The sequence below is a fragment of the Magnolia sinica genome, chromosome 15 (assembly GCF_029962835.1).
Source record: "Magnolia sinica isolate HGM2019 chromosome 15, MsV1, whole genome shotgun sequence".
Taxonomy (NCBI): domain Eukaryota; kingdom Viridiplantae; phylum Streptophyta; class Magnoliopsida; order Magnoliales; family Magnoliaceae; genus Magnolia; species Magnolia sinica.
Window position 1 is genome coordinate 36,272,479 of NC_080587.1, and position 24,485 is coordinate 36,296,963.

Consider the following 24,485-nt stretch of genomic DNA (forward strand, 5'->3'; position numbering starts at 1 on the left):
GATTATCCCTCTATCCATAGCTTGCACCTTCGTTTCCAACATTATCAAAGCTTCAGCTTGCTGACTTCTACACATTTCGTTAACCTGGTCGTTTTTTTCTTAGCTCCCGAAGCCTTCGATATTCCAAGAGACGAATGAAATCATTAAGAAACTGTTGCAAGCTTCTTTCTCCCTTTTCTAGCCCCTTAATTATGCCTCCTGTGCCAGTTTTTGACTCATTGCTCCCTCTATCACAGTTCGCCAAAGAGCATAAGCAAAACAATTCCCTTTTCCCACTTGTCTTTTTTTTGCTTCATTATTAGCATCTTATCACAATCTTTGATGGGCCTCTCTCTCTCTCTCTTCAAAATAAATGAAAAGATCCCTGAAATTGTCTCTCTTCACCAAATGTTTTGACAAGTCTCTCTCCTTGATAAATGAAAGGATCCCTAAAATTGTCTTCCTTTTCACCAAACGAGAGTTCCACCTGTTTTCCAAATGCCACGATCTATTCCTTGAATCACCTTTTCAAACTCCTGACTTCTCCAATTTCATCTCCTGCCGGCTGTAACAAGACCATTCCATTCCTCGTAAGATCTGCCTTTTGTATTTAGTTCTCCTTCATACTTCTCAACTTGACCTGCCCAACTCCTACAAACACTCGGCGCTATCATTTGAACGTGATACCCCCCTGAAGCAGAGCCTTGCCTTGCTTCTGTCATTCATAACCATTTCCTTGTGCTTCATCACAACATCCCCCATCGTGAGGTTGAGTAAGATCCCTTTCCTCGCCGTTGATGTCCTTACCACCCTTTTAAGGATCATCTTTTGCATTGGTAAGGGAGACTTCCTCTCTCTTTGTTAGTGTCAGAGTTGAAGATGAAGAAGGCTCTTGATATATCTCCCTATACATTGTGCCACACATTTCCAAGGCATTCACGTTTCTCCATTTTACAACCTGTGTGAGAGAAACTAAAATATGAAAAGACAGAGATGCTCTTTTCTATACCCGAACACTAGACCCGATTAAGATATGTCGAATATCGAGGAGGTAGGGCGTTGCACCAGATATTCCCTATTTAGACAAAGGATGCCACGTGCGTAACATTGCCATAGAGCACAACTAGCACCAGAGCTTCTGTCACATCATCCCTTGCATTACAATGCCTAGCCGACATGTTTCCTTCTCTTGTGAAGTTGCCCCTCGCTTTGGAGGTCAGTGAGACACCAGAAATTGTTCTCCATGTTCTCTTGGTGACATGCAATAGCTTGGATATTCACAACCATGCCAGTGATGCTGGTCAATTGTCGCCACAATGTTCCCCCTAGGATAATCTACCACCAGATTTTGACTTGCCACCCCTCCTTGGTTCCTCATCTCTTTCTTCCATGGCCACTTTGATTTCTCTTCCCAGATAGCTCCATTCACCTCTTTGATGGCTCTCATTGCCTCTTCTTATGATGTTGTTATGACGAAGCTAAACCTTTTGGTTCTTACCGGAATCTTTGCTCTTAGGAACCACAACTTCACTCACCACCTTGAAGATTTCTTCTAACCCTTTTCTCTTTCCATCATCTGGGATATTTGCGACAAAAAGAGTGACTTAGGTCTCCCACCAAGACTTTGGGGAGAGATGCAAGAACTTTCCCTTTTTGCTTCACTAATGTCCACTCCATCTTTCTCCACCATCTTCGTCTCCTCCACAGAAGAAAAACTTTCTAAGAAAAGGGGAATGTATAAACTTGTCCATTTGTTCAAACCAAGATTTAGCATAGTGGTACTGAAAGTCTTCACGCATTGTCTACATGATGTGATTTAGTGAAATCATTTTCGCATTGTTCAACATTGTAGTCATATAGATGAGGATCGTCTTATTGTTCCATGATTGCAATGAGAAGATATAGTAAAAACATGATTTGTGAAGCTGATCCGAAATAGGTGGGACATGGCTACTATTAGTAGACTACTGCTATTGCTGTTGCTGCAATTACTACTAGTAGTAGCTATTGGCAGCAGTGGTGGCAACTTGGTGCCACATCAAAACCCAGGTACTCGAGATTTTTGACACCAAGGTGTGTAGAAGGCGTTATTTGGAAAAATCCTAGAAGCATCATAGGTTCATTGCTTATCTCTTTCTAGTTTCTAGGGATGAAGAACTATTATTTGGCAAGTTTTTCTAGGACATTATATGAATCTCAACTGGTGTTCATTGTTTATACGTATTTTAACAAACCACGTGGCAGTCTAGCTACACCCAGCTCAGTATCCCAGCCAAGGTATCCCATATCGGTATCGGTTGGCGTAACGGTGCCCTCCGATACCGATACGGATGCAGGGGTGTAACGGCGATACGGGGGCGTAAAGGCTTGTAACGGTGCAAAATTTTTTTTTTGCCAAAAAAATATGGATTAAATCCGAAATATTCTGAGCATTCCAAATATGCATTCATTTATAAATTGGAACATGTTTATGGTGGTGTAACGGTCCACTCTTTGGTGAGAAGTTGTATCGAACTGTCTGATGAATTTATGAACCAGATAACCTGAATTTGACTACAAAATTCATATATTTAATTTTCTAAATATCTAATTTATATACTCAACAATTTGATATCATTTCTCCCAATAGTTCTTTAAAAAAATGAAATTAAATTTAGGTAGATGGTGTTGCCAATTTGGGGCTGACTTGGAGGACCAATCCATGCCCCAAATCAACCTCAAATTCATACAATTTATTGGCATTATCCCACTTATGAATTGGTGGACATTTATTGGATAGTGAATCATGAAAAAAATAAGGCTCTATTTTAAAAAATAAGCGTTCACAAATTAACAATTAAAACTATTCAAACAATTTGATTTTGGCATTGTGAGTTAGCAATTGTAGTCCATAATTTAATTGGTAAATTTTAAGTTAATACATGTCTCGTATACAATTTTTTAAGGGCCCGAATTAGGTGGGACTTGGATTGTGAATGTAACACACGAGTGTCAAAGTTTTTTGGGCCCCAACCGTGATGAATGTGTTATATCCACACCGTCCATCCATTTTGCCAAATAATTTTAGGGCATGAGCCCAAAAATGAGGCAGATCCAAAGCTCAGGTGAACCGCACCATAAGAAACAACAATAATTAAACGTCCACCATTAAAAAATTTTTGGGGGCTACAAAAGTTTTAGATCAAGCTGACATGTGTGTTTTCCCTTCATCCATGTCAGTGTGACCCAATTAATAGGTTAGATGGAAAATAAACATTACAGTGGACCCTAAGAAAATTTTAATGGTGAGCATTCTATAGCCACTGTTTCCTATGCTGTGGTCCACCTGAGATTTGGATCTTACTAATTTTTTGGATCATGACCTAAAAATGATGTGGCAAAATGGATGAACGGCATGGATAAAATACATACATCATGGTGGGGCCCATGTGTCACGTGTACCTTTTATTAACTCCTGCCATAAAAGCGTGCTGCGTACGCAGTCCATTCATTTGACGTCAGCAAGTCCTGTGGGTTTGATCATGAGGCATATGTTATATCTAAACCGTCCATTCATTTGACGAGCTCGTCTTAAGGCTTGACACGAAAAATAATACAGATCTAATTATCTAGTGGACCACACTGCAAAAAGCAGTGGGGGATTGAACGTCTACCATTGAAACCCTTTTTGGGGTCACAGAAGTTTTGGATCAATATGAAAATTTTTTTTCCTCTTCATTTAGGTATTTTTGACCTTATGAACAGATTGGATGTAAAATAAACATTATGGTGGGACCTACAAATTGTTTAATGGTGAAAATCATTATCTCCGCAACTATTTATGGTGTGGTCCAGATGATCTTTAGATATGATTCATTTTTTGGGTAGTGTTCTAAAATGAAATCTAAAAATAGATGAATGGTGTAGATATAATAAATACATCACTGTGGGGCCCATGTAACTTTGATTTCCTTTAAACCGTTCATACAACTCGGAGCTCAAGAAGCGTCAGTGCTCGTCTTCGCATGACATGTACCTACAACAGCGATATAGCTGGTGTGCAGTACACCAGCCAATCTGCTTCCATTCTTTTCCCGACCGAGACCGTGAGAGAGGGAGAGGGAAAAAAGAAAAAATGAGAGGGAAAGAAAGGGAAATGGAGAGAAGAAGAAAACGAGAGGGAAAAAAAAGAGAAAATGAGAGAGAAGGGGAAAATAAGAGCTGTAGCCGCAGCCTGAGAAGAAGAAGAAGGAGAAAACGAGAGGGGGGGCCGCAGCCACAGCAGGGCCGCAGCCGCAGCCCGAGAAGGAGAAGGAGAAGGAGAAAACAAGGGGGGGGGGGGGGGGTGCGCAGCTGCAGCCTGAGAAGAAGAAGGAAAGAAAAGAAAAAAAAGGTATGTGTTTTTTTTTTTTTTTCCCTATTTCCTTTAGGCCCGTAACAGTCGTTACAGGTCCGTAACGGCCGTTAAGGAAATAGGGAAAAAAAAACACATACCTTTTTTTTTCTTTTCTTTCCTTCTTCTTCTTCTCAGGCTGCGGCTGCCCCGTTATGGCCCGTAACGACTGTTACGGCCACAAAATTGGCGGGGTGCCCGTTTCGACCTCGTAACGCGTAACGACCTGAGCCGTTATCGTTACGTAACGGCCGATACGTTTGTATCGTAACGGATACGGGACACCTTGATCCTAGCTGCTGTGTATCACTCTCTTGATGAAGTGTATTCTAGGCAGTGTTCGAGTTGTCGGTCTCGCTACAAGTTTCGCTGACTGGAGATAAAGATATAATATTATTATCGCCGATAACCGGATATGCGAAGAAAAATGGCGAATAATGGGGAAAATGATGGAATTTTTTAGTAAAACTTCAGGGCATGCCTAAATACACATTTGCATATTTAGGAATAAAAAAAATTACAAAACAATGCATTAAACAATAAGTTTTCATTTAATTGGGCCCAAAAAGCATGCGCTGCTGTAAGAAATCCCTCCAATTGTAATCAAAATGAGTTCATATAATACAAATGCAGCTAGCATATAATACTTAAGACATGTAAAAGTTAATAGTATACCTTTCTTGGGACACGGAATCTATATATTGGTATACTTAGTGATTGATGGCTTGGATATGACACTTGTCTGACATATCGACGCATCCATCTAGTTTTCCAGATCATTTTATGGTATAAGCCCAAAAACTAGATAGATCCAAATCTCAAGTGGACCACATCACAGGAAACAGTGTTGATTGAATGCACACCATTAAAAACTTCTTAAGGGCCACAAGTTTTGTATCAAACTAGTTTGTATAACCTAATCAATAGGTTGGATGTCAAATAAACATTACATTGAACCATGGGAGGTTTTTAATGGTGGACATTCAATCGCTACTATTTCTTATGGTGTGGTCCACTTGAGATTTATATATGCCCGATGTTTTGGATCAAGATCTAAAATGATATGAAAAAATGGATGGACAACGTGGATCAAATAAATACATCATGATTGGGTCCACATAGCACCAACCACTAGCTATCTAGCTAGTGGCAATGTCATTAGCCAAATCACGTCCTGGTGGTGTAAGGACTTTGTGGTACCCATCGTATGGCATGTGTTTTATCATGTTGTGAATCAACCCCATTCATCCATTTTAGTAGATCATTTTAGCACATGGTCCCAAAAATGAGGTAGTTCCAAATCTCAAGTGGACCACAACAAAGGAAACAGTAGCGATTAAATCCCACCATTAAAAACTTCTTGGGTGTCACAAAAAGTTTTCGATCAAGCTGATAATTGTGTTTTCGATTCATCCAAGTCTGTGTGGCCTAATCAAGAGGTTGGATGGCAAAAAAACATTACAATGGCCTTAGGAAGTTTTTAATGGTGGGTGATTAATCACCACTGCTTCCTTTGGTGTGGTCCACTTGAGATGCGGATCTGCCACATTTTTGGGCTCATGCCCTAAAATTATCAGGCAAAATAAATGAATGGCATTGATAATGAACCCCACATAACACCGAGCCACCCACCCTTGAGACCCAAAGAAGAAGCCGGAAGTGGAAGTGGATTGCGCTAAATTAGTATGCTGAGTGGACCGAGTCAACTCTATGGGGCCCACTGATTTATATACTTTTATCCACTCCATCCATCCACTTTACCATATAATTATAGGGCTTGATTCCAGAGATGAAGCATATCCAATGATCAAGTGGACCACACCGCGGTAAATAGTGTGAATTTGAATGTCTATTGTTGAAAATTTCTTAGGGGCCATAGAAGTTTTGGATACGCGTAATTTTTATTTTTTACCTTCATCGATGACTATGCGATCTTATGGACAACTTGGATGACAAATGAACATCATTGTGGGCCCTAGGAAGTTTTCAACGATAGGAATCATTGTCCCCACTGCTTTCTATGGTGTGGTCCACCCAAGCTTTGGATCTGTCTAATTTTTGGGTTTATGACCTAAAATGATCTCGCCAAATGGATGGACCGTGTGGATATAACACATACATCATGGTGGGGTCCACGGAACTTGGTGACATCCAAGCCACCAAGGTCGGCACGCCCACACATAGCACCTAATCCGCTTTCACTCCCTATAAAAGGATGCGGATTGCGTCCTACCCCTGCCCAGACGGATTACTGTCCAGGCAGGGATCTGCGGGGCCCACCGTGATGTAAGTGTTCTATCCATGCCGTTCATCTTTTTTCTCAGATCATTTTAATGTATGAGCCAAAAATTGAGGCGGGTATAGGGCTTAAGTGGACCACAAACTAGGGATTGAATGTCCACCATTAAAAACTTCTTGGGAGTTGGAGAAGTTTTGGATCAAGCTAGTATTTGTTTTTTCATTTCATCAACGTCTACATGACCTTATGAATAGGTTGGATGGTAAAAAAGCATCACAGTGGCCCTTAGGAAGGTTTCAACGATGGGTGTCATTATCCGAAGGCGGACGATTCTCTTATTTTTTCCGAAGCATCGAATGAGAAGGTAGACAACTTGGGCACGACCATCCGCTGCTTTCAAGCTATTTCTGGGCTCAAGGTGAATATGGCTAAATCAAAGATATTTGGGATTAACATGGAAAGTGAGCAAGTGAACAGATTTGCTCTATCTCTTGGTTGCTCCATAGACTCGCTCCCGTCTTCATTTGTTGGCTTACCGCTTTGTATCGAAAAACCTCCCGTTTCTTCTTGGGACAAAAGTCATATGCAGGTTCCAGTCAGTTCTCTGGAGATGGAAGAGCCGATATTTGTCTCTCGGTGGTCGCCTAACGTTAATTAAAGTCGCTCTCTCAAACTTGCCCGTTTATTACATGTCTCTTCTGAGATGCTCGGTCTCGGTTAGAAAGTCGATCGATAAATTGCGACGCGATTTCCTTTGGCAGGGAAAGGAAATAGGTAAGAAATTCCATCTTCCTTAACTGGTCGGAGGTCTGCACCCAATTATCCCATGGCGGAGCAGGGGTTAATGATCTTAAAGATATGAACAAAGCTCTCCTCAGAAAGTGGATTTGGAGGCTAGGGGCTGAAGATGGCAGTCTCTGGCGGTCTATAATGAGGGGTAAATACAGCAGCTGCTCCGATGGTTGGTTGCTGAAAGAATTACCGTAAATCAAGTCACTCACATATGGAAGGAGATTATGAGAATGAAAAAGGAAGTTCTGCCTAACATTGGCTTCATCCTGGGCAATGGTAACAAAATCCGCTTTTGGGACGATGTCTGGATAGGAGATCAACAATTAAAACTTAGATTCCCTCTCTCCTATTGGATCGCGACGTCAACAAAAGGGCTTGTTGCTGGTTTTCTCCACGTTATTGGGGGAAAATTCGTCTGGATTGTGAACTGCAGAAGAAATTTAAAAGACTGGGAGGTTTCGGACTACACACAGGCCTTTTGGAATGTCTCTATTCCTCATCTCCCTCAACCTCCTCAGAAGATGAATTTTATTAGAAACCAGAAAAGTCGTCCCTATTCTTAGTCCGCTCCCTATACATTCTGTTGCGCAAGAAAGAATCTGTTCCTCATTACAATCACTCTTTTATTTGGAAGTACATTGCCCCTCCGAAAATCCTTATATTTGGATGGCTGGTAGGAAAAAAGAAAATTCTGACCATAGACAACCTCAAGAAGAAAGGTATGATCCTTCCCAATATATGTCTATGTTGTATGCGATCGGAAGAGACCGTTGATCATCTTTTGCTTCACTGTCAGTTTGTTCAATCCATCTGGGCTGAGTTTATGAATGGTTTTAATATATGTTGGTGCTTCCTGGCGGCGACAGATCTTTTCCTCCTTGCATGGCACGGGACTTACTTGGGTAAGACGAAAACTTCTATCTGGAGAATGGTGATCCTAGCAGTGTGGTGGTCTGTATGGGGGGAAAGAAACAACAGATGCTTTAGAAATCTCTCCAACTCGGCTGAGTTTGTGGCGTCTTCGGCTAAGTGGCTTATCATTGCATGGGCTCTGCATGTAAAGGATCTGTTGGGTCCTGATTTCTTTTTTTTTTTGGGCGTGTAATCTTGAGGCCTGCTTTCTCAGCAACCTCCCCTCTTTTTTAATGAATCGTTTTCATCTTTCAAAATAAAAAATAAAAAATGGTGGGTGTCATTATCACTGTATCTTCCTTTGGTGTGGTCCACTGGAGCTGTGGACGTGCTTCATTTTTATGATTACATCTTAAAATGATCTTAGAAAAGCGATGAACGGTGTGGATAAAATACTTACATCACGGTGGGCCCCATAGAGCCCCGCCGGACGGATTACCGTCTGAGCGGGGGTAGGACGCAATTCACATCCCTATTAAAGGGGGACGTGGATTGCATATTGAGTAACTCAGCATGCTAAGCGTACTAAGTAAAGTCTGTGGGGTCCCCCATGATTTACATATTTTATCCACTCCGCCCGTCCTTTTTAATAGATAATTTTAGGGCTCTAACCCAAAAACTAAGTACATCCAAATCTCAAGTGGACCTCACCACAGAAAACAGTGTGGATTGAAATTCTACCGTCCAAAATTTCTTGGGGCCACAGAACTTTCAGATCAATCTTTTATTTTTGTTTTCCCTTCATCCATGTCTGTGTGATCTTATGAGTAGGTTGGATGACAAATAAACATCACTATGGGCCCTAATAAGGTTTCAATGGTGGAAGTCATTATTCCCACTGTTTCCTGTGGTGGGGTCCACTTGAGTTTTGGGAATTCTTCAATTTTCGGCTCAACCACTGAAATGAGCTGGAAAAACATATGGACGGTGTGGATAACCCACACACATTCACAGTAGGCCCAACTGAGTTTACTCAACACGATAAAAGCGTTTCAAAACCCGAAACCCTCGAAAAAACTCACCGGAAAAAGCCGATAGAAGAGGTTCTAGAAGGGAATCCTAAAATCTCGAAAAATCTCTCCAAATTTCTTAAGATTTCGCATATTCTTCGCCGAGATTTGCCCATTACTTCCGATCGACGATCCTATTCTGCAGTTACATACTTCCAAAAGTTTCTTTTTCCCCCTTTTTTTCCCTTTTTTTTTTTTTTGGTATTTACGTAGCCCCTGATATTATCGTCCCTTTTATCGTCGAAAAGGAGTTATCGGCTACAGTTATTCCTTGACAGGGCTGTGATTTTTGGTCGACAACTGTATTTTACATTAAAAATCGATAAAATCGCCGAATATTCACCAATATTAGGAAGAGAAACGAAAAAAGTGAGTTTTGGTGTCGCAACTCTGGCGACATCGATAATATCGGCAATATTATCGATTTTTTGCCTATAATATGAACACTGATTCCAGGATTCAGCCTTTCCACGGGCATTTGGTGAATGCCTTACCAAAAAAAGTGGCATCTAACAATTCGTTTATGGCTTATGGCCTATGGTGAAACCTATTTCTCGTGGTTGTCTTGTTTTTGGTGTCTTCCATGCCACTGAAAAACTTTGGGTCTTCTCTATTCCCCCGTCATTGCCGAGTGTAGTTTGAATAATTTCACGTCTCTTGTTTTTTATTTTTAGTTTTTTGAATAATGTCAATGCGTTACCACATCATTTTCACGAAATTTCTATGGTGGCCTTTGCTTCTTTTTTTTATTTTTATTTTTTTAAAAGTTTTTTTTTATATATTTGAGAGGAAGGGAAGTGTTACTAAAATGGTCTGTCTTCATTTTAATGAGCATGTCATTTGCATTGCTTAAGCCTATTGTTTTGCACTTAGGAGATAATTATTAATCTTGTCCCAAATCTATAATCAATGCTTTAGAAAGATGTAGAAGGGTTTTTCTATGGGAAGGTGCGGCCGTGCGGGAGAGAACAAAAATTTCATCTCATGAAATGGGAAGAGGTTTGTAAACCGCCCAATCGAGGTGGTGCGAGAATTTCTAAGCTAGAAGAAATGAATCTAGCACTTTTGGGGAAATGGGTTTGGAGATTTAGGGAGGGGCTAGATGGAGTGAGGTCATAGTGAGAAAATATGGGTAGAGGAAGGGTGGTGGTGGACTAGGGCTTCTTCGTTATATGAATTTTCTTAGTTGTGGAAATCAATTGCGTCCCAAAAAGAGAGTTTGGGATGGCATAGGCTTTCATTTGGGAGATGTGAAGGGAGTTAGATTTTGGGAGGATAGGTGGGTGGGTGATGTGAAATTGGAGAGGCAAGGTGTACCGTTGCGGTAACCGTGGGTGTAATGGTGCCCACTGTTAACGATACGATTACGGGCCATATCGGCCGATATGCCCCCTATAATGGTTGGAAATCTTTTTGTTCTAAAAAAAATCTAAAAAAATATCCATTAAATCTAGAAAATTTTAAATATTCTAAATATGTATTCATTTATAATTCTAAACATGTTTATGGTTGTGTAACGGTCCAATCTTTGGTGAGAAAGTTGTATCGGGTGGTTTGATGAATTTATGAACCTAATAGCCTGTAATTGACTGCAAAACTTATATATTTAATTTTCTAACTATATAATACCAATAATAGATATATTAGAATGAATTTAATATCAAAATATCTCACATGCTAGGTGTTTAATTTTTAAAAATTGATCGAAAATAGTCTGAAAAAAAAATACAAAAAATAAAAATAAAAATAAAATGAGTTGCATAATATGTAAAATATACATTTATACGTCCTAATTTGAATGACGCATCATATTCAACCATAACAATAGGGATTCAAAAAAAAGTTATAAATGCCAAATTTTGAAGATTTTCTGAAAAATGGCCCATGGAGCTTCAATTCAACAAAATTCTTGAAATAACTTGTTTTGATCTTCAAATTCAAGTTAAGAGTGGTCGAAATTTGCAGTACAATAGTTTAGGAAAGAATTTGGAAGAGAAAAGTGCGAAAAACTAAGAAAAATCACAACTGAAAAAGACAAAAAAAACTAGCCGTTTATGATGGTTATGCCTTGACCGTAACAGGGTAGTAATGGCCGCTATTATGGGGTTTAATGGCTGTTACGACCTCCATAACGGCTGATCTGAGCCTAAAACTGGGCGGTCATCGTTTCGACCGCCCATATCGTGTTACAGACTCAGCCGTTACCGTTACCATTACGTGTCGGCTGTTACGGCTGACATGTAACCGATTTTGTACACCTTGGGGAGAGGTTTCCATTATTAGTAGGGCTAGGCAGGGAAGTGGGGGTGAAGGTGAGTAGTTGTTACTATGTTAGGGGTGAAGAGGTGGTATGGACTTTTATGTGTAGAAGAAATCTGTTGGATGAGAAGTTTGAAGAGCTGATTCAATTGCTCGTTCCTATTTTTCCAGTGCTATCAGAGGTGGATTCCATGAGGTGGTTAAAGGCTAAGTCAGGTTCTTTCTCAGTTAGATCATGTTTTTGGTTGCTGTGCACAAGAAATGAAGACATTGGGCTCTCTCCAACGGCCTTTCGTTGGCATTATGGCACCCCTACGAAGGTGGCGGCATTCTCTTGGTTGGTAGGGAAGAACAAATTGCTAACGGTCGACAATCTCTGCAAGAGGAAGATGATCGATCCTTCCAAACATTTGCTTGATGTGTCTAAAAAATGCAGAATCAGTGGATCACTTGTTTACTCCTCGTGCATTTGCTTTGGAGGTTTGGAATCTCTTTCTTCTGTCTTATGGGTGTTCCTGAACACAATAGAGGAATTCCTTATTGCTTGGCATGGTGGGGGGAAGGGAAATTAGAGAGAAAGGTGTGGAGATGAGGCTTGTTAGTGATCTTTTGGGCTTTACGGTGGGAAAGAAATGATCTTTTAGCGTTGCTTCAAAATCAAAATGCAAGTAGTGCAGGTCTTTAGATTGGTGATTCAAAATGTAAAGGAGTGGGCGGAAGTGTAGTTTTGGCTCTCTCTCTTTGTTTTTGAGGGATGTATATTTTGGTGCAGCTGTATAGTTCTGTATATTTGTATGTTTTTGGCCTTGGCATTTTTAAATGAAAATTTCATCATCATTCATTTTTTTTTTCCCCCTATCTATGAGATGGAATGATCCTTCAACTTCTTTTTAGTAAGTTATTGACCTACATTTTTTGGCAGATACCTCTATGCTATATTTCTGAAGCTGTTTATAAGACATCTGTTGATTGGATCGGTCAACGATCTGTTGAGGCTCTTGGTGACTTTCTTATATGGTCATTGGATAACATCCTTGCTGATTTGGCTAGTATAAAAGGACCTGTCAAGGGAGCAAAAAAGTCAACTCAACAGGTTTCTTTAAAGGCACAGGTAATTAGTATCCGTGTATCCAGTTCTTTGTTTGGTTGATGCATCTCATTTCAGAAAACAGGTTAGTTGACGTCAATTACAACCAATTGCTTCAATGTGTTTTAATTGATCTTCGGATGCTTGTTTTTTATTATGTTAATTCATTTTCTGTTTGCTTACTTTACTGCATTCTGTTTCTTAGTGAAGATGTTCTATGCTTATGTACTTTGTACACAGACGTAGGTTTCTTTTGTTTGGAAAATTTGTTCTTCAACAATTTCAGCAGTGAAATGAATTACTACATAATAAAATTGATTCAATTTTGCACCTGAAGAGTTTGTAAGCTTTCCCCAATGTCATGTTCAGAGGAAAAGTGTACTGCACCAAATACAATCAAGGAGTATGCAATAAGGTGAAATTTGAAATATGAAACATTTGCACCTCAAACCTGAGTGAAACACTATTATGGGTTCACCAAAACCAAACAACAGAAAGTGAAAGATTCACACAGTACCTCCACCTTATCAAAATCGAGATTGAGGCGAACTTCAAGGAAAGGGAACACTAGTCAGTTGCCTAGGCTATATATTATCAAAGGGGGATATACAAAGGCAAACTGATTCAATAATAATAAGTATTCAACTTCATACAAAACATTCCATCATAACTTATAATCTTAAACAATCTATCACAATCGATGTTCTTATTTTAAATATGATAGTTTGTGAAGAGAGTAATCATTTTCCTATCAATCATTTCCTCATTCTAAATAAACCTAGATACATAGTGCTCAATTTCTTTTGATCACTACAACTAGCAACCATTTACCATTAAAACACATGACTATCTATGTCCCTCTAACTGATGCCAATATCAACTCTCATGGATACCCAAGCAACACTGGCTAGTCACTTAGGCCGTTTCTTAGTAAAAGAGAGGAATACACTATATGAAGTATTGAACTTCATACAAAACCATTCAATATCGAAAGTATTGAACTTCACACAAAATAGTCATAGTTTATAATCTTAAACAATCTAACACAATTGATGTTCTTATTTCAAATATGGTAGCTTGGGGAAATCTCAAAACCTACTTGCTTCAAGGACAATACCTGGCTAGCAATCCGATGGTTAAGAGTTAAACTATTAACCTGCAGAAAAAGTATAATTTGTAGGATTGATGTCAATGAGGATCTCATTACGATGTCATAAACTCATTATGTAGGTGCTTGTTAAAGAGCAGGATTGGTGTGAATGATATTGAGCAGTCTGTCTGTGTTGTAGATCCAATTTTCTCCCTTTAAGGCTCCTTTTGGCAATTGCATTTCTGATTCTTATCAGGATGGTTAAGAATCAAACTGTTAACCTGCAAAAAAGTATAATTTATATGATTGGTGTCAACGTGGATCTCATCTTGAGTTTCTTTATCTCATTGGGGATCATGAGTCATGTCATTGTCCTTTTACAATCATGAAGAATGCGTGCGTTAGCTTGAGCAAGATAGGGTCCCTGTGGAGAGAATTTAATTTCATTTAGTGGCCTAGAAACATCTTACCCTGTTTGATCGAATTCAAAAACTTTTGCTAATTGTTATCAAGATTGTATAATGTTCAAGTTAATATATTGTCCATAATTTGGATTTCAGTCTCAGTGATTAAGAAGCTTGAGAAAATTCAGTGCAATGGTGCAATTTGGGAAATAGGCCAACACTTCCATTGTTGGAAGTTGTCAGTTTTTGATGTGGAATGATCAAAAAGATAATGTGGAAAAGTGGTACACCATGGTTATGCATCTACAGTTAAAATCCTAAAAATGTTATGGCACCAATTTTGAAGTGTCTGAATGGCAGAGAATTTTCTCTTATTGTGTTACTGAATGATTGCAGTTCTGTGTCGATAATTTTCATTGAGCTTTTGATTGGCCAGATGATGGGGGGACTACTCTTCGGTCTCACTTAACCCATCTATTTTAAGAATGCTTTTGAATGCTGGTTGCATGTGTACATCTTTTCAGCTAAAATATCTTGGTGGGTCCTATATGCGGAGATAGTCCTTCAGGGTGGAATGTTGAGGGTTTTTTTCCCTTCCTGATATGCCAGAGGTTTGAATGATGGGAAAAATATTTGATTTTGGGAGGATCTTTGGTTGGAGAATTTTAATTAGCGATTTTGCTTAGACTTTATAGATAACCTCTTGAAAGAACATCTAAGGTAAAACACTTATAGGATATTCTTGTTTGTAGGTTAGTTTTGAACATTACCTTTGGACATTGATAAAATTTGGCGGTGCCAGCTGTCTTTCAAAAAAAAAAAAAAAAAAGAAAAGAAAAGAAAAGAAAAAGAAAAGGCATTAGAACCTTTGGGTTTTTGAAGTTGATCTTTTGAAAATGCTTGTTCTAGGTGCTTGAAGAGGTTAAAATCCCCTTGGATAGCCTGGATAAAAGGATTTGGGCTCTGTACTTGGGGGATATTATCTCCTCTATAGCTTTGTCTGTAACCTTATTTCTATTAAATTTTGAGGGCTTCTTTTGTAGAGGTTTGGATTATATCCATTCCCACCCTGGCCAGTGGCTTTACTTCATTTGATTTTTCCTTTTGGACAGCCATGGAAAATAAGATCGTTACTTTGAAAAACTCCAATACAGATCATCTGCCGCCCAGTATATTCTGTGTTGGAGTGCAGAGGAGTTGTTCAATCATTCTTTTTTCGATTACTTCTTAACTACTTTGTATGGAACTTCAAGCTATCCATTATTTTTGACCTATTATCATGGTTGGAAGCGAGGGCCTTTAAAACTCCTGGTTAGAAGTTTGTAGAGTATGTTCTCCTTTGCCATAATGTGAAGTGTTCATAAGGAGAAATACATGCATCTTTGATGATAAATCATCTCCCATTGGCTCATCATTGCCTTCATCAAACATCTTGTTGTTGGATTGGCCCAGGGTTGAAGGAGTTCTGTGGAATCTCTGTGGCAGTTTAGAATGGGATTGGGGACTTCTATCATCTCTATTGCAAACAATCCAGGAAATGCTGCATTATGGCCTGCAACCCCTCTGGCAGGTTGGTGGAAGTTAAAAGTTGATGGTAGTTCTAAGGGGAATCCTGATTACTTTGGGCCTGCGTTAGGAATGAAGGTGGCATCATTAACTTGGTGGAAGTTAAGAGTTGATGGTAGTTCTAAGGGGAATCCTGACGACTTTGGGGTTGTGTTAAGAATGAAGGTGTGGCATCATTAAATTGGTCCTCTTGGAGAGCAAGCAAACCCAAAGCTGCTCAAATCAAGGCCTCTTTTTAGGAATGTTATTGCAGAAGGAGACCCCAGTGATGCTATTTCATTTTCATCTCGGAGTTGTTTGGAAACTTGGAATCTCACTTTTACCATCAGTGAAATTTTACAATCCTGTTGTCCTTAGGCAATCCTTTTGTTGCGTTCATTGTGAGGCAAACTAGTAATAGCTAGCTCTTTTGGCAAGGAAGGCACATATCTTTGTTGGTTCCTTCCATCCAATTGTCTCTCTAGATGTTTGTTTTTTAATTCATTTCGTTTTATAGAATGGGTTCACCATTTTTCATTGGTAATAAAATTTTGCTGTTATTTATTAAAACAAGCTGATTGAGCAAAGATTAGGTGAGTCATTGAAGATCAATGACAAGTGGATGAATATGTTGATGATTTTGATTGAGAGTATAGGTTTGTTTTTTATTGTTCCGATGCCTCTAGAGCCATTTGCTTTGGTGTGATGCCATTGGGTTTCCATGACATATATCCCTTTATTTACTGTTTTTTTTTTTGTATTTTTTTCTTCTCTCTCTCTCTTTCTCTCTCTCTCTCTGAAAAAAGAGAACAATGAAAATGAAATATTCTACTATTGCTGAATTTGGAGTGATTGAAGATAAATTGTGGCACATTGGTGAAGGATTTGAGCTTCAAAATTGGTACATCTTTATCCTTTATTAGAAAGTTCAGGATTGTTTCCATTCCAATATTGCTTCATCAGAAATGAAATATAGATACGGAAAAAATGAATCTAGTGGCCATAATGTATAGTATTGATGTTGTGACAAGTCCCTACCAGGCTTGTAGAGCCGGTTTTCATTAAGTTTCATAGTTGCCACTGGCCCTTTCTAATATATTTCAAGGATGGCTATAGCCTTTCTTTGTTTCCCAAAATCAAGTAATCTTCTTGATTTTGTGGAATTGACTCCAAATAGGCCTTTGTTTTGAATTCCTGAGCAAGGACTACAGTCATGGATTGGAAAGCGGTTGGGCACCCTACTCCATCAGCAAAGAATGGTCTCTACTCGTGGAGTATGAGATTCCAACGATTGGAACCTCAATAAAAGGTTGGTTGGTCCCCAAAGTAAAAGAAAGAAAAAGAATAAAGAAAGAATGAAGAGAAGTTGAAAGAGAGGGGGAATGTGGCGAATTTGCTCCCATATGGTCTTCTTTCAACAAACTCGATTGCATGATCTTGGCTTTCGCTTGAATGTGAATCGGAACTCTTTGCTAAAATATTCTTGGGTCTCGAAAAGGAATTGGGAGAGAAACAAGAACGAGGAAACACTTAACCTCAAAAGGTTACAAAACCCATAGCTCATCACTCCTAGGAGTAGATCTATACTCTGCCTTTAGAAGGAAGAACTTTGCAAGTCTTCGAACTTCAGCTCACCTTGCTTTTCTTTCTCCATAATTCTAAGTTTTCTCTCTAGCAAGCTAAGTATGGCTACATGGGAGGGTATGGGCTTCTAGAAGGGCTATAAGACTTGGAGTTTTCAAGTGGCAAGACCCCTCTATTGGAGAAAGGGGCCTCTGTTTATAAAGGATATGGGCAGTAGTGTTGTAGTTGAGGGGGACGGCTGGGGATGTTCCAAACGATAGGAAAGTTGGGGATTTTGACAAGTGGGAAGATCGTGGATGTTAATTGGGAGTTTGGACGGTAATTTGTATTGAATTGAGAGTTAATTGGACTAGGGGAAGGTTCTAGGAGGTTTTTAGAGGGTGGGAATTGAATAGTTGAGATTAAAACACTCGGGAGAATCCCATAGCTTGGAGGGGTAGGTTTTGGATTTTATTTATGGTAGTTAGACCGGTAGTTTTGTAAAAATGTGGTAGCTTGGTCAAATTAAGGCTTCTAAGGGTATTTTGGTGAATTGGGTCAAAGGGTCAAAGGAATTTGGGTTTTAGATTTTTAATTTCCGTGTAAGGACTAGTAATTTCAGCAATTGTTTCCTGCACAGTTCAACACATGCACCTCTCTCTCTCTTTCTCTCTCTCTCTCTCTCTCTCTCTCTCTCTCTCTCTCTTTTATTTTCTTGGATCTTGGTGCTTGGGCATCAGAATTGGTTGATCTCCAGCTTGCTGGAAAGTTGACTTGATAGGCTAACTAATGGTTTTCGTTTGAAGCAAAAATTTCCTACGGGTTAGGGATATATGGGGTTCACAAATTGGATCAATTTTCAGTTTTGCAACAGGCAACCAATCTTGTGCAATGTCCGTTATTTCGATTATAATTTGTAGTCCGTAGATCAAATTGCACTGAAATTCGGTTCATTGGAAAGAAGATTTGATGTGCTACAAGATGGATATATTGATAATGAGATTTGGTAATAAAACACTTGAGGAATTGGGTCTCAAAATTGGCCCGAAAACAGGCCTTGTACATGGAATAGTTTGCCTTGTACATGGAATAGTTCCCTGTGTCCAAGGCCCCTTTTTTGTGTCAAACATTATGGACGGAAAAAGTTTTTCTGTATCCTATGTTTTTTTTTCCAAAAGACAGATCTGGGGCCCAACCTTGGGTCAGGTTGGTTCCTGCACCATCTCGGGTTTTCCTTTGTCCCAATTCCCTGGATTTCAGGGGCTTGGATGAGGTTTTGGGTCATGGTCGAACGTTGGCTTCTCTGGTTGGGCTTGGCTTGGGGGCGAATAGTTAGTGAAATTCTGTAAATTCTTCATTTCCAACTCAAGGTAGACCCTCCTTTAAGGATGGATGGCTTAATTCGCCTAATACTGATAAGTGGGGTGTCTACATGTAGCAAGGTTGATAAGACGTAAAAGAGGGACACCAAATGTTTTTTTCTTCTTCTTTTCATTTTTTTTTTCTTTATTCTACTTCTTTTTTCTTTTTCCTAAAAGGAAATAGAACTCTCATTAGCCTGCAAAGGTTCATTTCCAGTCTTGCTACATTAGAAATGAAATGTAGATAATGGAATAATGAATTTAGTGGCATTAATGTAGCGAGGTTGGTAAGATGAAGATGGGACACTAAACGTTTTTATTTTTTGTTGGGAAAGAATCAAAGCTCTCATTAAACCTCAAAGGTGAGAGGAGATTGGGTGATAACCTTGTTGTCAAGTCACATATGAGGTCGTATGCAAGCAACATATGCTATCGCATAGGCCTCGGGTTTTTTTTTTTTTGGTAAAAAAAAAAACACAAAAAAAATATGTAAAGAGGGGAAAATTGAATAAAATTCTAAAAAAATAGGAAAAACTATGGCTAATTACTACAAGTGATTGGATTGGGTTCTTTTACCTATTGCATTGTAGTTTTGGGTGTTTGAGACTATTAGACCATCTATAAATTAAGTCATATACGTAATTACTTATATTATATGTACATTAAAAAAAATCAACAATGTATATTAAGAGAGAATGATGAGGACATTGAGCCATCATATAGGGTCTACTAAAGGAGGAGGGTCCCAACTGCAGCCCCAACTTCACTATGGATGGACGACATATACATGGGCTCCGACGGGCCACTTTAAAGACCCCCCATGCGTAGTTCGTGCATTTGGAAGACGCCATGCTAGGAAGATGCATATGGGCAGCTATCAGAAGAGTTTTCAACCATTGGATTGCGACTGTTGGCCCATTTGACCTAGCCCACCTTTTTTTAGAAAAAAAAGAGAAATCTCTTTTTTTCCTTCTTCCTCCTTGCATGTGATTTGTAGGTGAAGTTCTAACGCTGTCCAGGGATTGGAGAGAGGGTGCGAAGCTTGGAGGGTGATCTTCATCTATCGTTCTTCTTCTTTCTTCCAAGTTACTTTTCTATATTTTTTTCTTTTCACATCCAAACCATGAAACCCCATTCTCTTCTTCTATTTTCCTTTTTATTTTCTTCTTCCCTTAACCTAAATCCACCCAAGCCCCAAACCCCTTCCAAGCCCCTAGCCGTACGACTGTCCACGTGGCCATACACACGTACACGCGCACACATGCGTGGGCGTGTACTGCCCCTTCCTTTTCTTTCCCCCTTTTTTTCCTCTACAAAATCCTACCAATAATTCCTAATTTCCTTCTATCTAAATCCTAACCCTATTTTTTTTCCCCAAATCCTAATATCCTAAGTTTCCTATTTTAATTTCCTAACCCCCAAATTGATTCTAAAACTTGAAATCACAAATCTATTTGAATGTCGGGACAATCCTAATATCCTATGCTAGAACGGGATTCCCACATCTTGTAGGGACCTCTCTTTCATAATTTTATATTAATCGTGCAATGTGGGATGATAATTCTGATTGGAACCAAGATGCTTGAATCTGAATTTTATGTTTTGTGGTAGAATGCATAATTCTTATGCTTGGTTTTATTGTAGTAATCTAAATTTTGGTCTCAACCAGTGTTCGAATTATCTCCGATATTATCGAAATATCTCCAATATTATCTTTATCTCCAGCTCAGTGATACCGATAACACTAGTAGTATCAGAAATTTCAGTTATTAGCAATGAATTGCTAAGTATCGCCAACGTATCAATATCGCTAATGTAATCGCCAATATTTTCAACTATGTAAATTCTAGGTGTCGCTTGTATTTGCCAATGCATTAATATTGCCAATTTATCGCCAATATTTTCGACTATGTAAATTCTAATTAATGCTTGTATCATAACTGTATGGACGATATTTTAATAATTTCGCCAACTTATTGATATCATCAAAATTTTGTTTATTAGAATTTTTTTCATGGGCACATGGTTATATGTAGTGTTCAATTTGTTAATATCTCGATATTATCGATATTGCAACATGTGCGATATTGAGACCACAATCTTTCGTTTCCTTTCCAATTGTTGATGATTTCTTGGTGAAATATCACGTGTTGTTGATATTTTGCAATATCGATGGATGTTTGGATGGTTGAATAGGGCGGATGGGATGGTTGGACTGATTTCTTATAACACTGCATGCTTTTAATGCCTTATTAAATGGAACCTTGTCATATATGCATTCTTTTTGCAATTTTTTATTTCTAAATATGCAAATATGTACATTTTAACATGTCCTGAAGTTTCGTTGGAAATTCCACCGTTTTTCCCTTGTTTCCCCGCATTTCTGGTTATCAACGATATTATTGGCGATATCGATATTGTTTCGATATCCCTGGCCAACGAAACTTGTAGCGATATCGATACTTCAAACAATATCGATATCGCCAAAGTATCGATATCACTACAAGTTTCGCTGGCCAGGGATACTAAAACAATATCGATTTCGCCGATAATATCGTTGACAACCGGAAATGCTGGGAAACATGGGAAAAACAGTGGAATTTTCAGCGAAACTTCAAGACATGTTAAAATGTACATATTTGCATATTTAGAAATAAAATATTGTAAAAAGAATGCATATATAACAAGTTTCCATTTAATAGGGCCTTAAAAGCATGCACTGTTATAAGGTCCAACCATCCCATCCACCCTATTCAACCATCCAAACATCCATCGATATTGCAAAATATCAACGACACATGATATTTCACCAAGAAATCATCAACAATTGGAAAGGAAACGAAAGATTGTGGTCTCAATATCGCGCATGTTGCGATATTGATAATATCAAGATATTATTAATATTATCAATGACAAATTGAACACTACATATAACCTTGTGCCCATGAAACAAAATTCTAATAAACAAAATTTTGATGATATTAATAAGTTGGCGATATTATTAAAATATCGTCCATGTAGTTATGATACAAGCATTAATTAGAATTTACATCGTCGAAAATATTGGCGATAAATTGGCAATATTGATGCATTGGCAAATACAAGTGACACCTAGAATTTACATAGTTGAAAATATTGGCGATTACATTTGCGATATTGATACGTTGGCGATACTTAGCGATAAATTGCTAATACCTGAAATTTCTGATACTACCAGTGTTATCGGTATCGCTGAGCTGGAGATAAAGATAATATTGGAGATATTTCGATAATTTCGGAGATAATTCGAACACTGGTAGTACCTAGGTATAAATGTTATCTTTTGTCATCGCATAATCCTCATCCCTTGTCTAGAAGTCCTTATGGTGGCATCTAGTGGAGTTCTTAGTGTATGCACACTCACAGAGGTCGTGGCTTTGGTCTTTCTCCCACAATGAACATGGAACAACTTGCTGTGGCTATTGAGAACATCAAACGTCGCCTCACAAACATTGAGAATCACAATCGGACCACCACCATCCAACCGACTGCAACTAATCAATGCTTAGTTTAGTTGGAAGCGTCCCATCAGGCTAACCCCAACATTGGGGAAGTTTGCCATTCTCAAGTTGAGGAACAAGTTGAATGTGGTTATGATAGAGAAGAGCCTGTTAGGGGACGTGTGAGGTATCAATGTTGTGAAGCGATCTTAAAGTGTCAAGGAAGTCCCACCCTAAGTATCTATATAGCATAAATGCTGGTGAGTTTTGGATTTGGCGGTGTATGCCCTCGTAGCTAGAGAGGTTACATCCTAGGTAAACGTAGAGTTGCCACGTGAAGTGAATCCAATTTTCGAAGAGTTCTGAGATTTTTTTTTTCCCCGATGATTTGCCCGACGAACTCCCACCCATGAGGGACATACAACATGCCATAGATTTGGTCCCTGGGTTGACTCTACCGAACCTTCCTCACTATTAGATGATATGGAGCATGCAGAGTCGAAGAAGATACTGGAAAGTATGAGAACATGCATTGTGCCCGCCCTTCTCACGCCTAAGAAAGATGGCACGTGGCGCATGTGTGTGCACAATTGCCCATCAACAAGATCACCATCAAGTATTGGTTTTCCATACAATGTCTTGATGACATGTTAGATATGATGGTCGATGCCACGTTCTTTTCGAAATCGACCTCAAGAGTGGGTAGCACCAAATATGTATTCGCCCAAGAGATGAATGGAAGATTGCCTTCAAGACGAAGAATAGGCTTTACGAGTGGTTGGTCATGCCTTTTGGTTTGACTAACGCTCCGAGTATGTTTATGAGGGTGATGACTCATGTGTTGAGACCCTTCATTGGGAAGTTCTCGGTGGTATATTTTGATAACATTCTAATTTATAGTACTACTAAGGAGCAACATTTCCACAACTCGAGGCACGTTTACATGGTCCTCGAGGCACGTTTACATGGTCCTTAGAGCAAAGAAGTTATTTGTAAACCTAAAGAAGTGTACACTCATTTCAGATAGAGTCATCTTCTAAGGATTTGTCGTGTCGTCTGAGGGCATGTCTGCGGACCCCGAGAAAGTCAAAGGTCATAGTGAGTTGGCCTGAACCACAAACATTCATGAGGTTTGCTGCTTTCATGGTGTAGCCGCTTTCTATAGGCAGTTCATTAGAGGGTTTAGTTCCATTATGGCTCCCATCACAGATTGCATGAAGAAAGGGGCGTTTAAATAGACTAAGGTGGCCTCTAGAGCTTTCAAGGAGATTAAGGGCAAGATGATAGAGGCTCACGTCATGTGCCTTCCTGACTTTTCTAAAGTCTTTGAAGTTGCGTGTGATGCTTCAGGGGTTGGTATAGGTGGAGTTCTTACTCAAGTAGGGCACCCCATTGCTTATTTTAATAAGAAGTTGAATGAAGCCACGCTGCAGTACTCTACCTATGACAAGGAGTTCTACGCAGTAGTACAGTCTTTGCGCCATTCGCGTCATTATCTTCTACCGCAAGAATTCATCTTATTTTCTGACCATGAGGCCTTGAGATATCTGAAGTTTCAGAAGCAGTTGAACCCAAGTCATGCCAAGTGGGTCCATTTTCTTCAGGAGTATTCATTTGTATTGAAGCACAAGGCCGTGATTGAAAATAAACCAACTGATGCCCTTAGGCACAATGTGATGCTACTCTAATCCATGAGTATTGAGGTCACTGGGTTTGAGCGTTTGAAAGAAGACTATTTGTCGTGCCTAGATTTTCGAGATGCGTACGTGTCATTTTTAGGTGATCAGACGTGGAATGGTCGTTTGTCATTGTTGATGATTTCCTATTCAAAGATGACAAACTCTACTTCTCTCGTCCCTCTCTCTGGGATTTTTTAGTTTGTGAGCTTCATTTCGGAGGGGTAGCTTGTTATTTTGGGAGGGACAAGACTATTGCCCTTGTGGAGGACACATTATTGGCCAAGCCTCAAGAGTCAAGAGAGATGTGGCCAAAATTATTGGGCAATGCAGGACTTGTCAATTGACAAAGAAGAGAAGGCAAAACACAAGGTTATACATGCCTTTCCCAATATCTCAAGCTTTGTGGCAGAGCATTAACATGGATTTCGAGCTTGGAATTTCCAAGACTATCAAGAGACACGACTCCATGTTTGTTGTGTGGATCGTTTTTCTAAAATGGCCTACTTTTTGCTGTGTTCAAAAATGTTGGATGCCTCCAACATAGCTAAGATTTTCTTTGGGGAGGTGGCTCATTTGCATGGTTTGCTGAAAACCATAGTGTCTAATAGGGATGTGTGCTTCTGCTTCATGAGTTACTTTTGGAAGACGCTTTGGCATATGATGAGCACGAGACTTCAATTCTCTTCGGCTTACCATCCTTAAACCGATTTGCAG

At 39.2% G+C, this 24,485-nt stretch overlaps 1 protein-coding gene across 1 annotated transcript in view; it reads left to right on the forward strand.

The window, feature by feature from the left end:
- Positions 1-24,485, forward strand: part of LOC131227556 (uncharacterized) — a 50,610-nt gene that overhangs the window by 17,100 nt on the left and 9,025 nt on the right. The window contains exon 3 of the mRNA XM_058223357.1: positions 12,486-12,674. Coding sequence (XP_058079340.1) covers positions 12,486-12,674 — 189 coding nt within the window. The remainder of the gene's footprint in view (positions 1-12,485; positions 12,675-24,485) is intronic.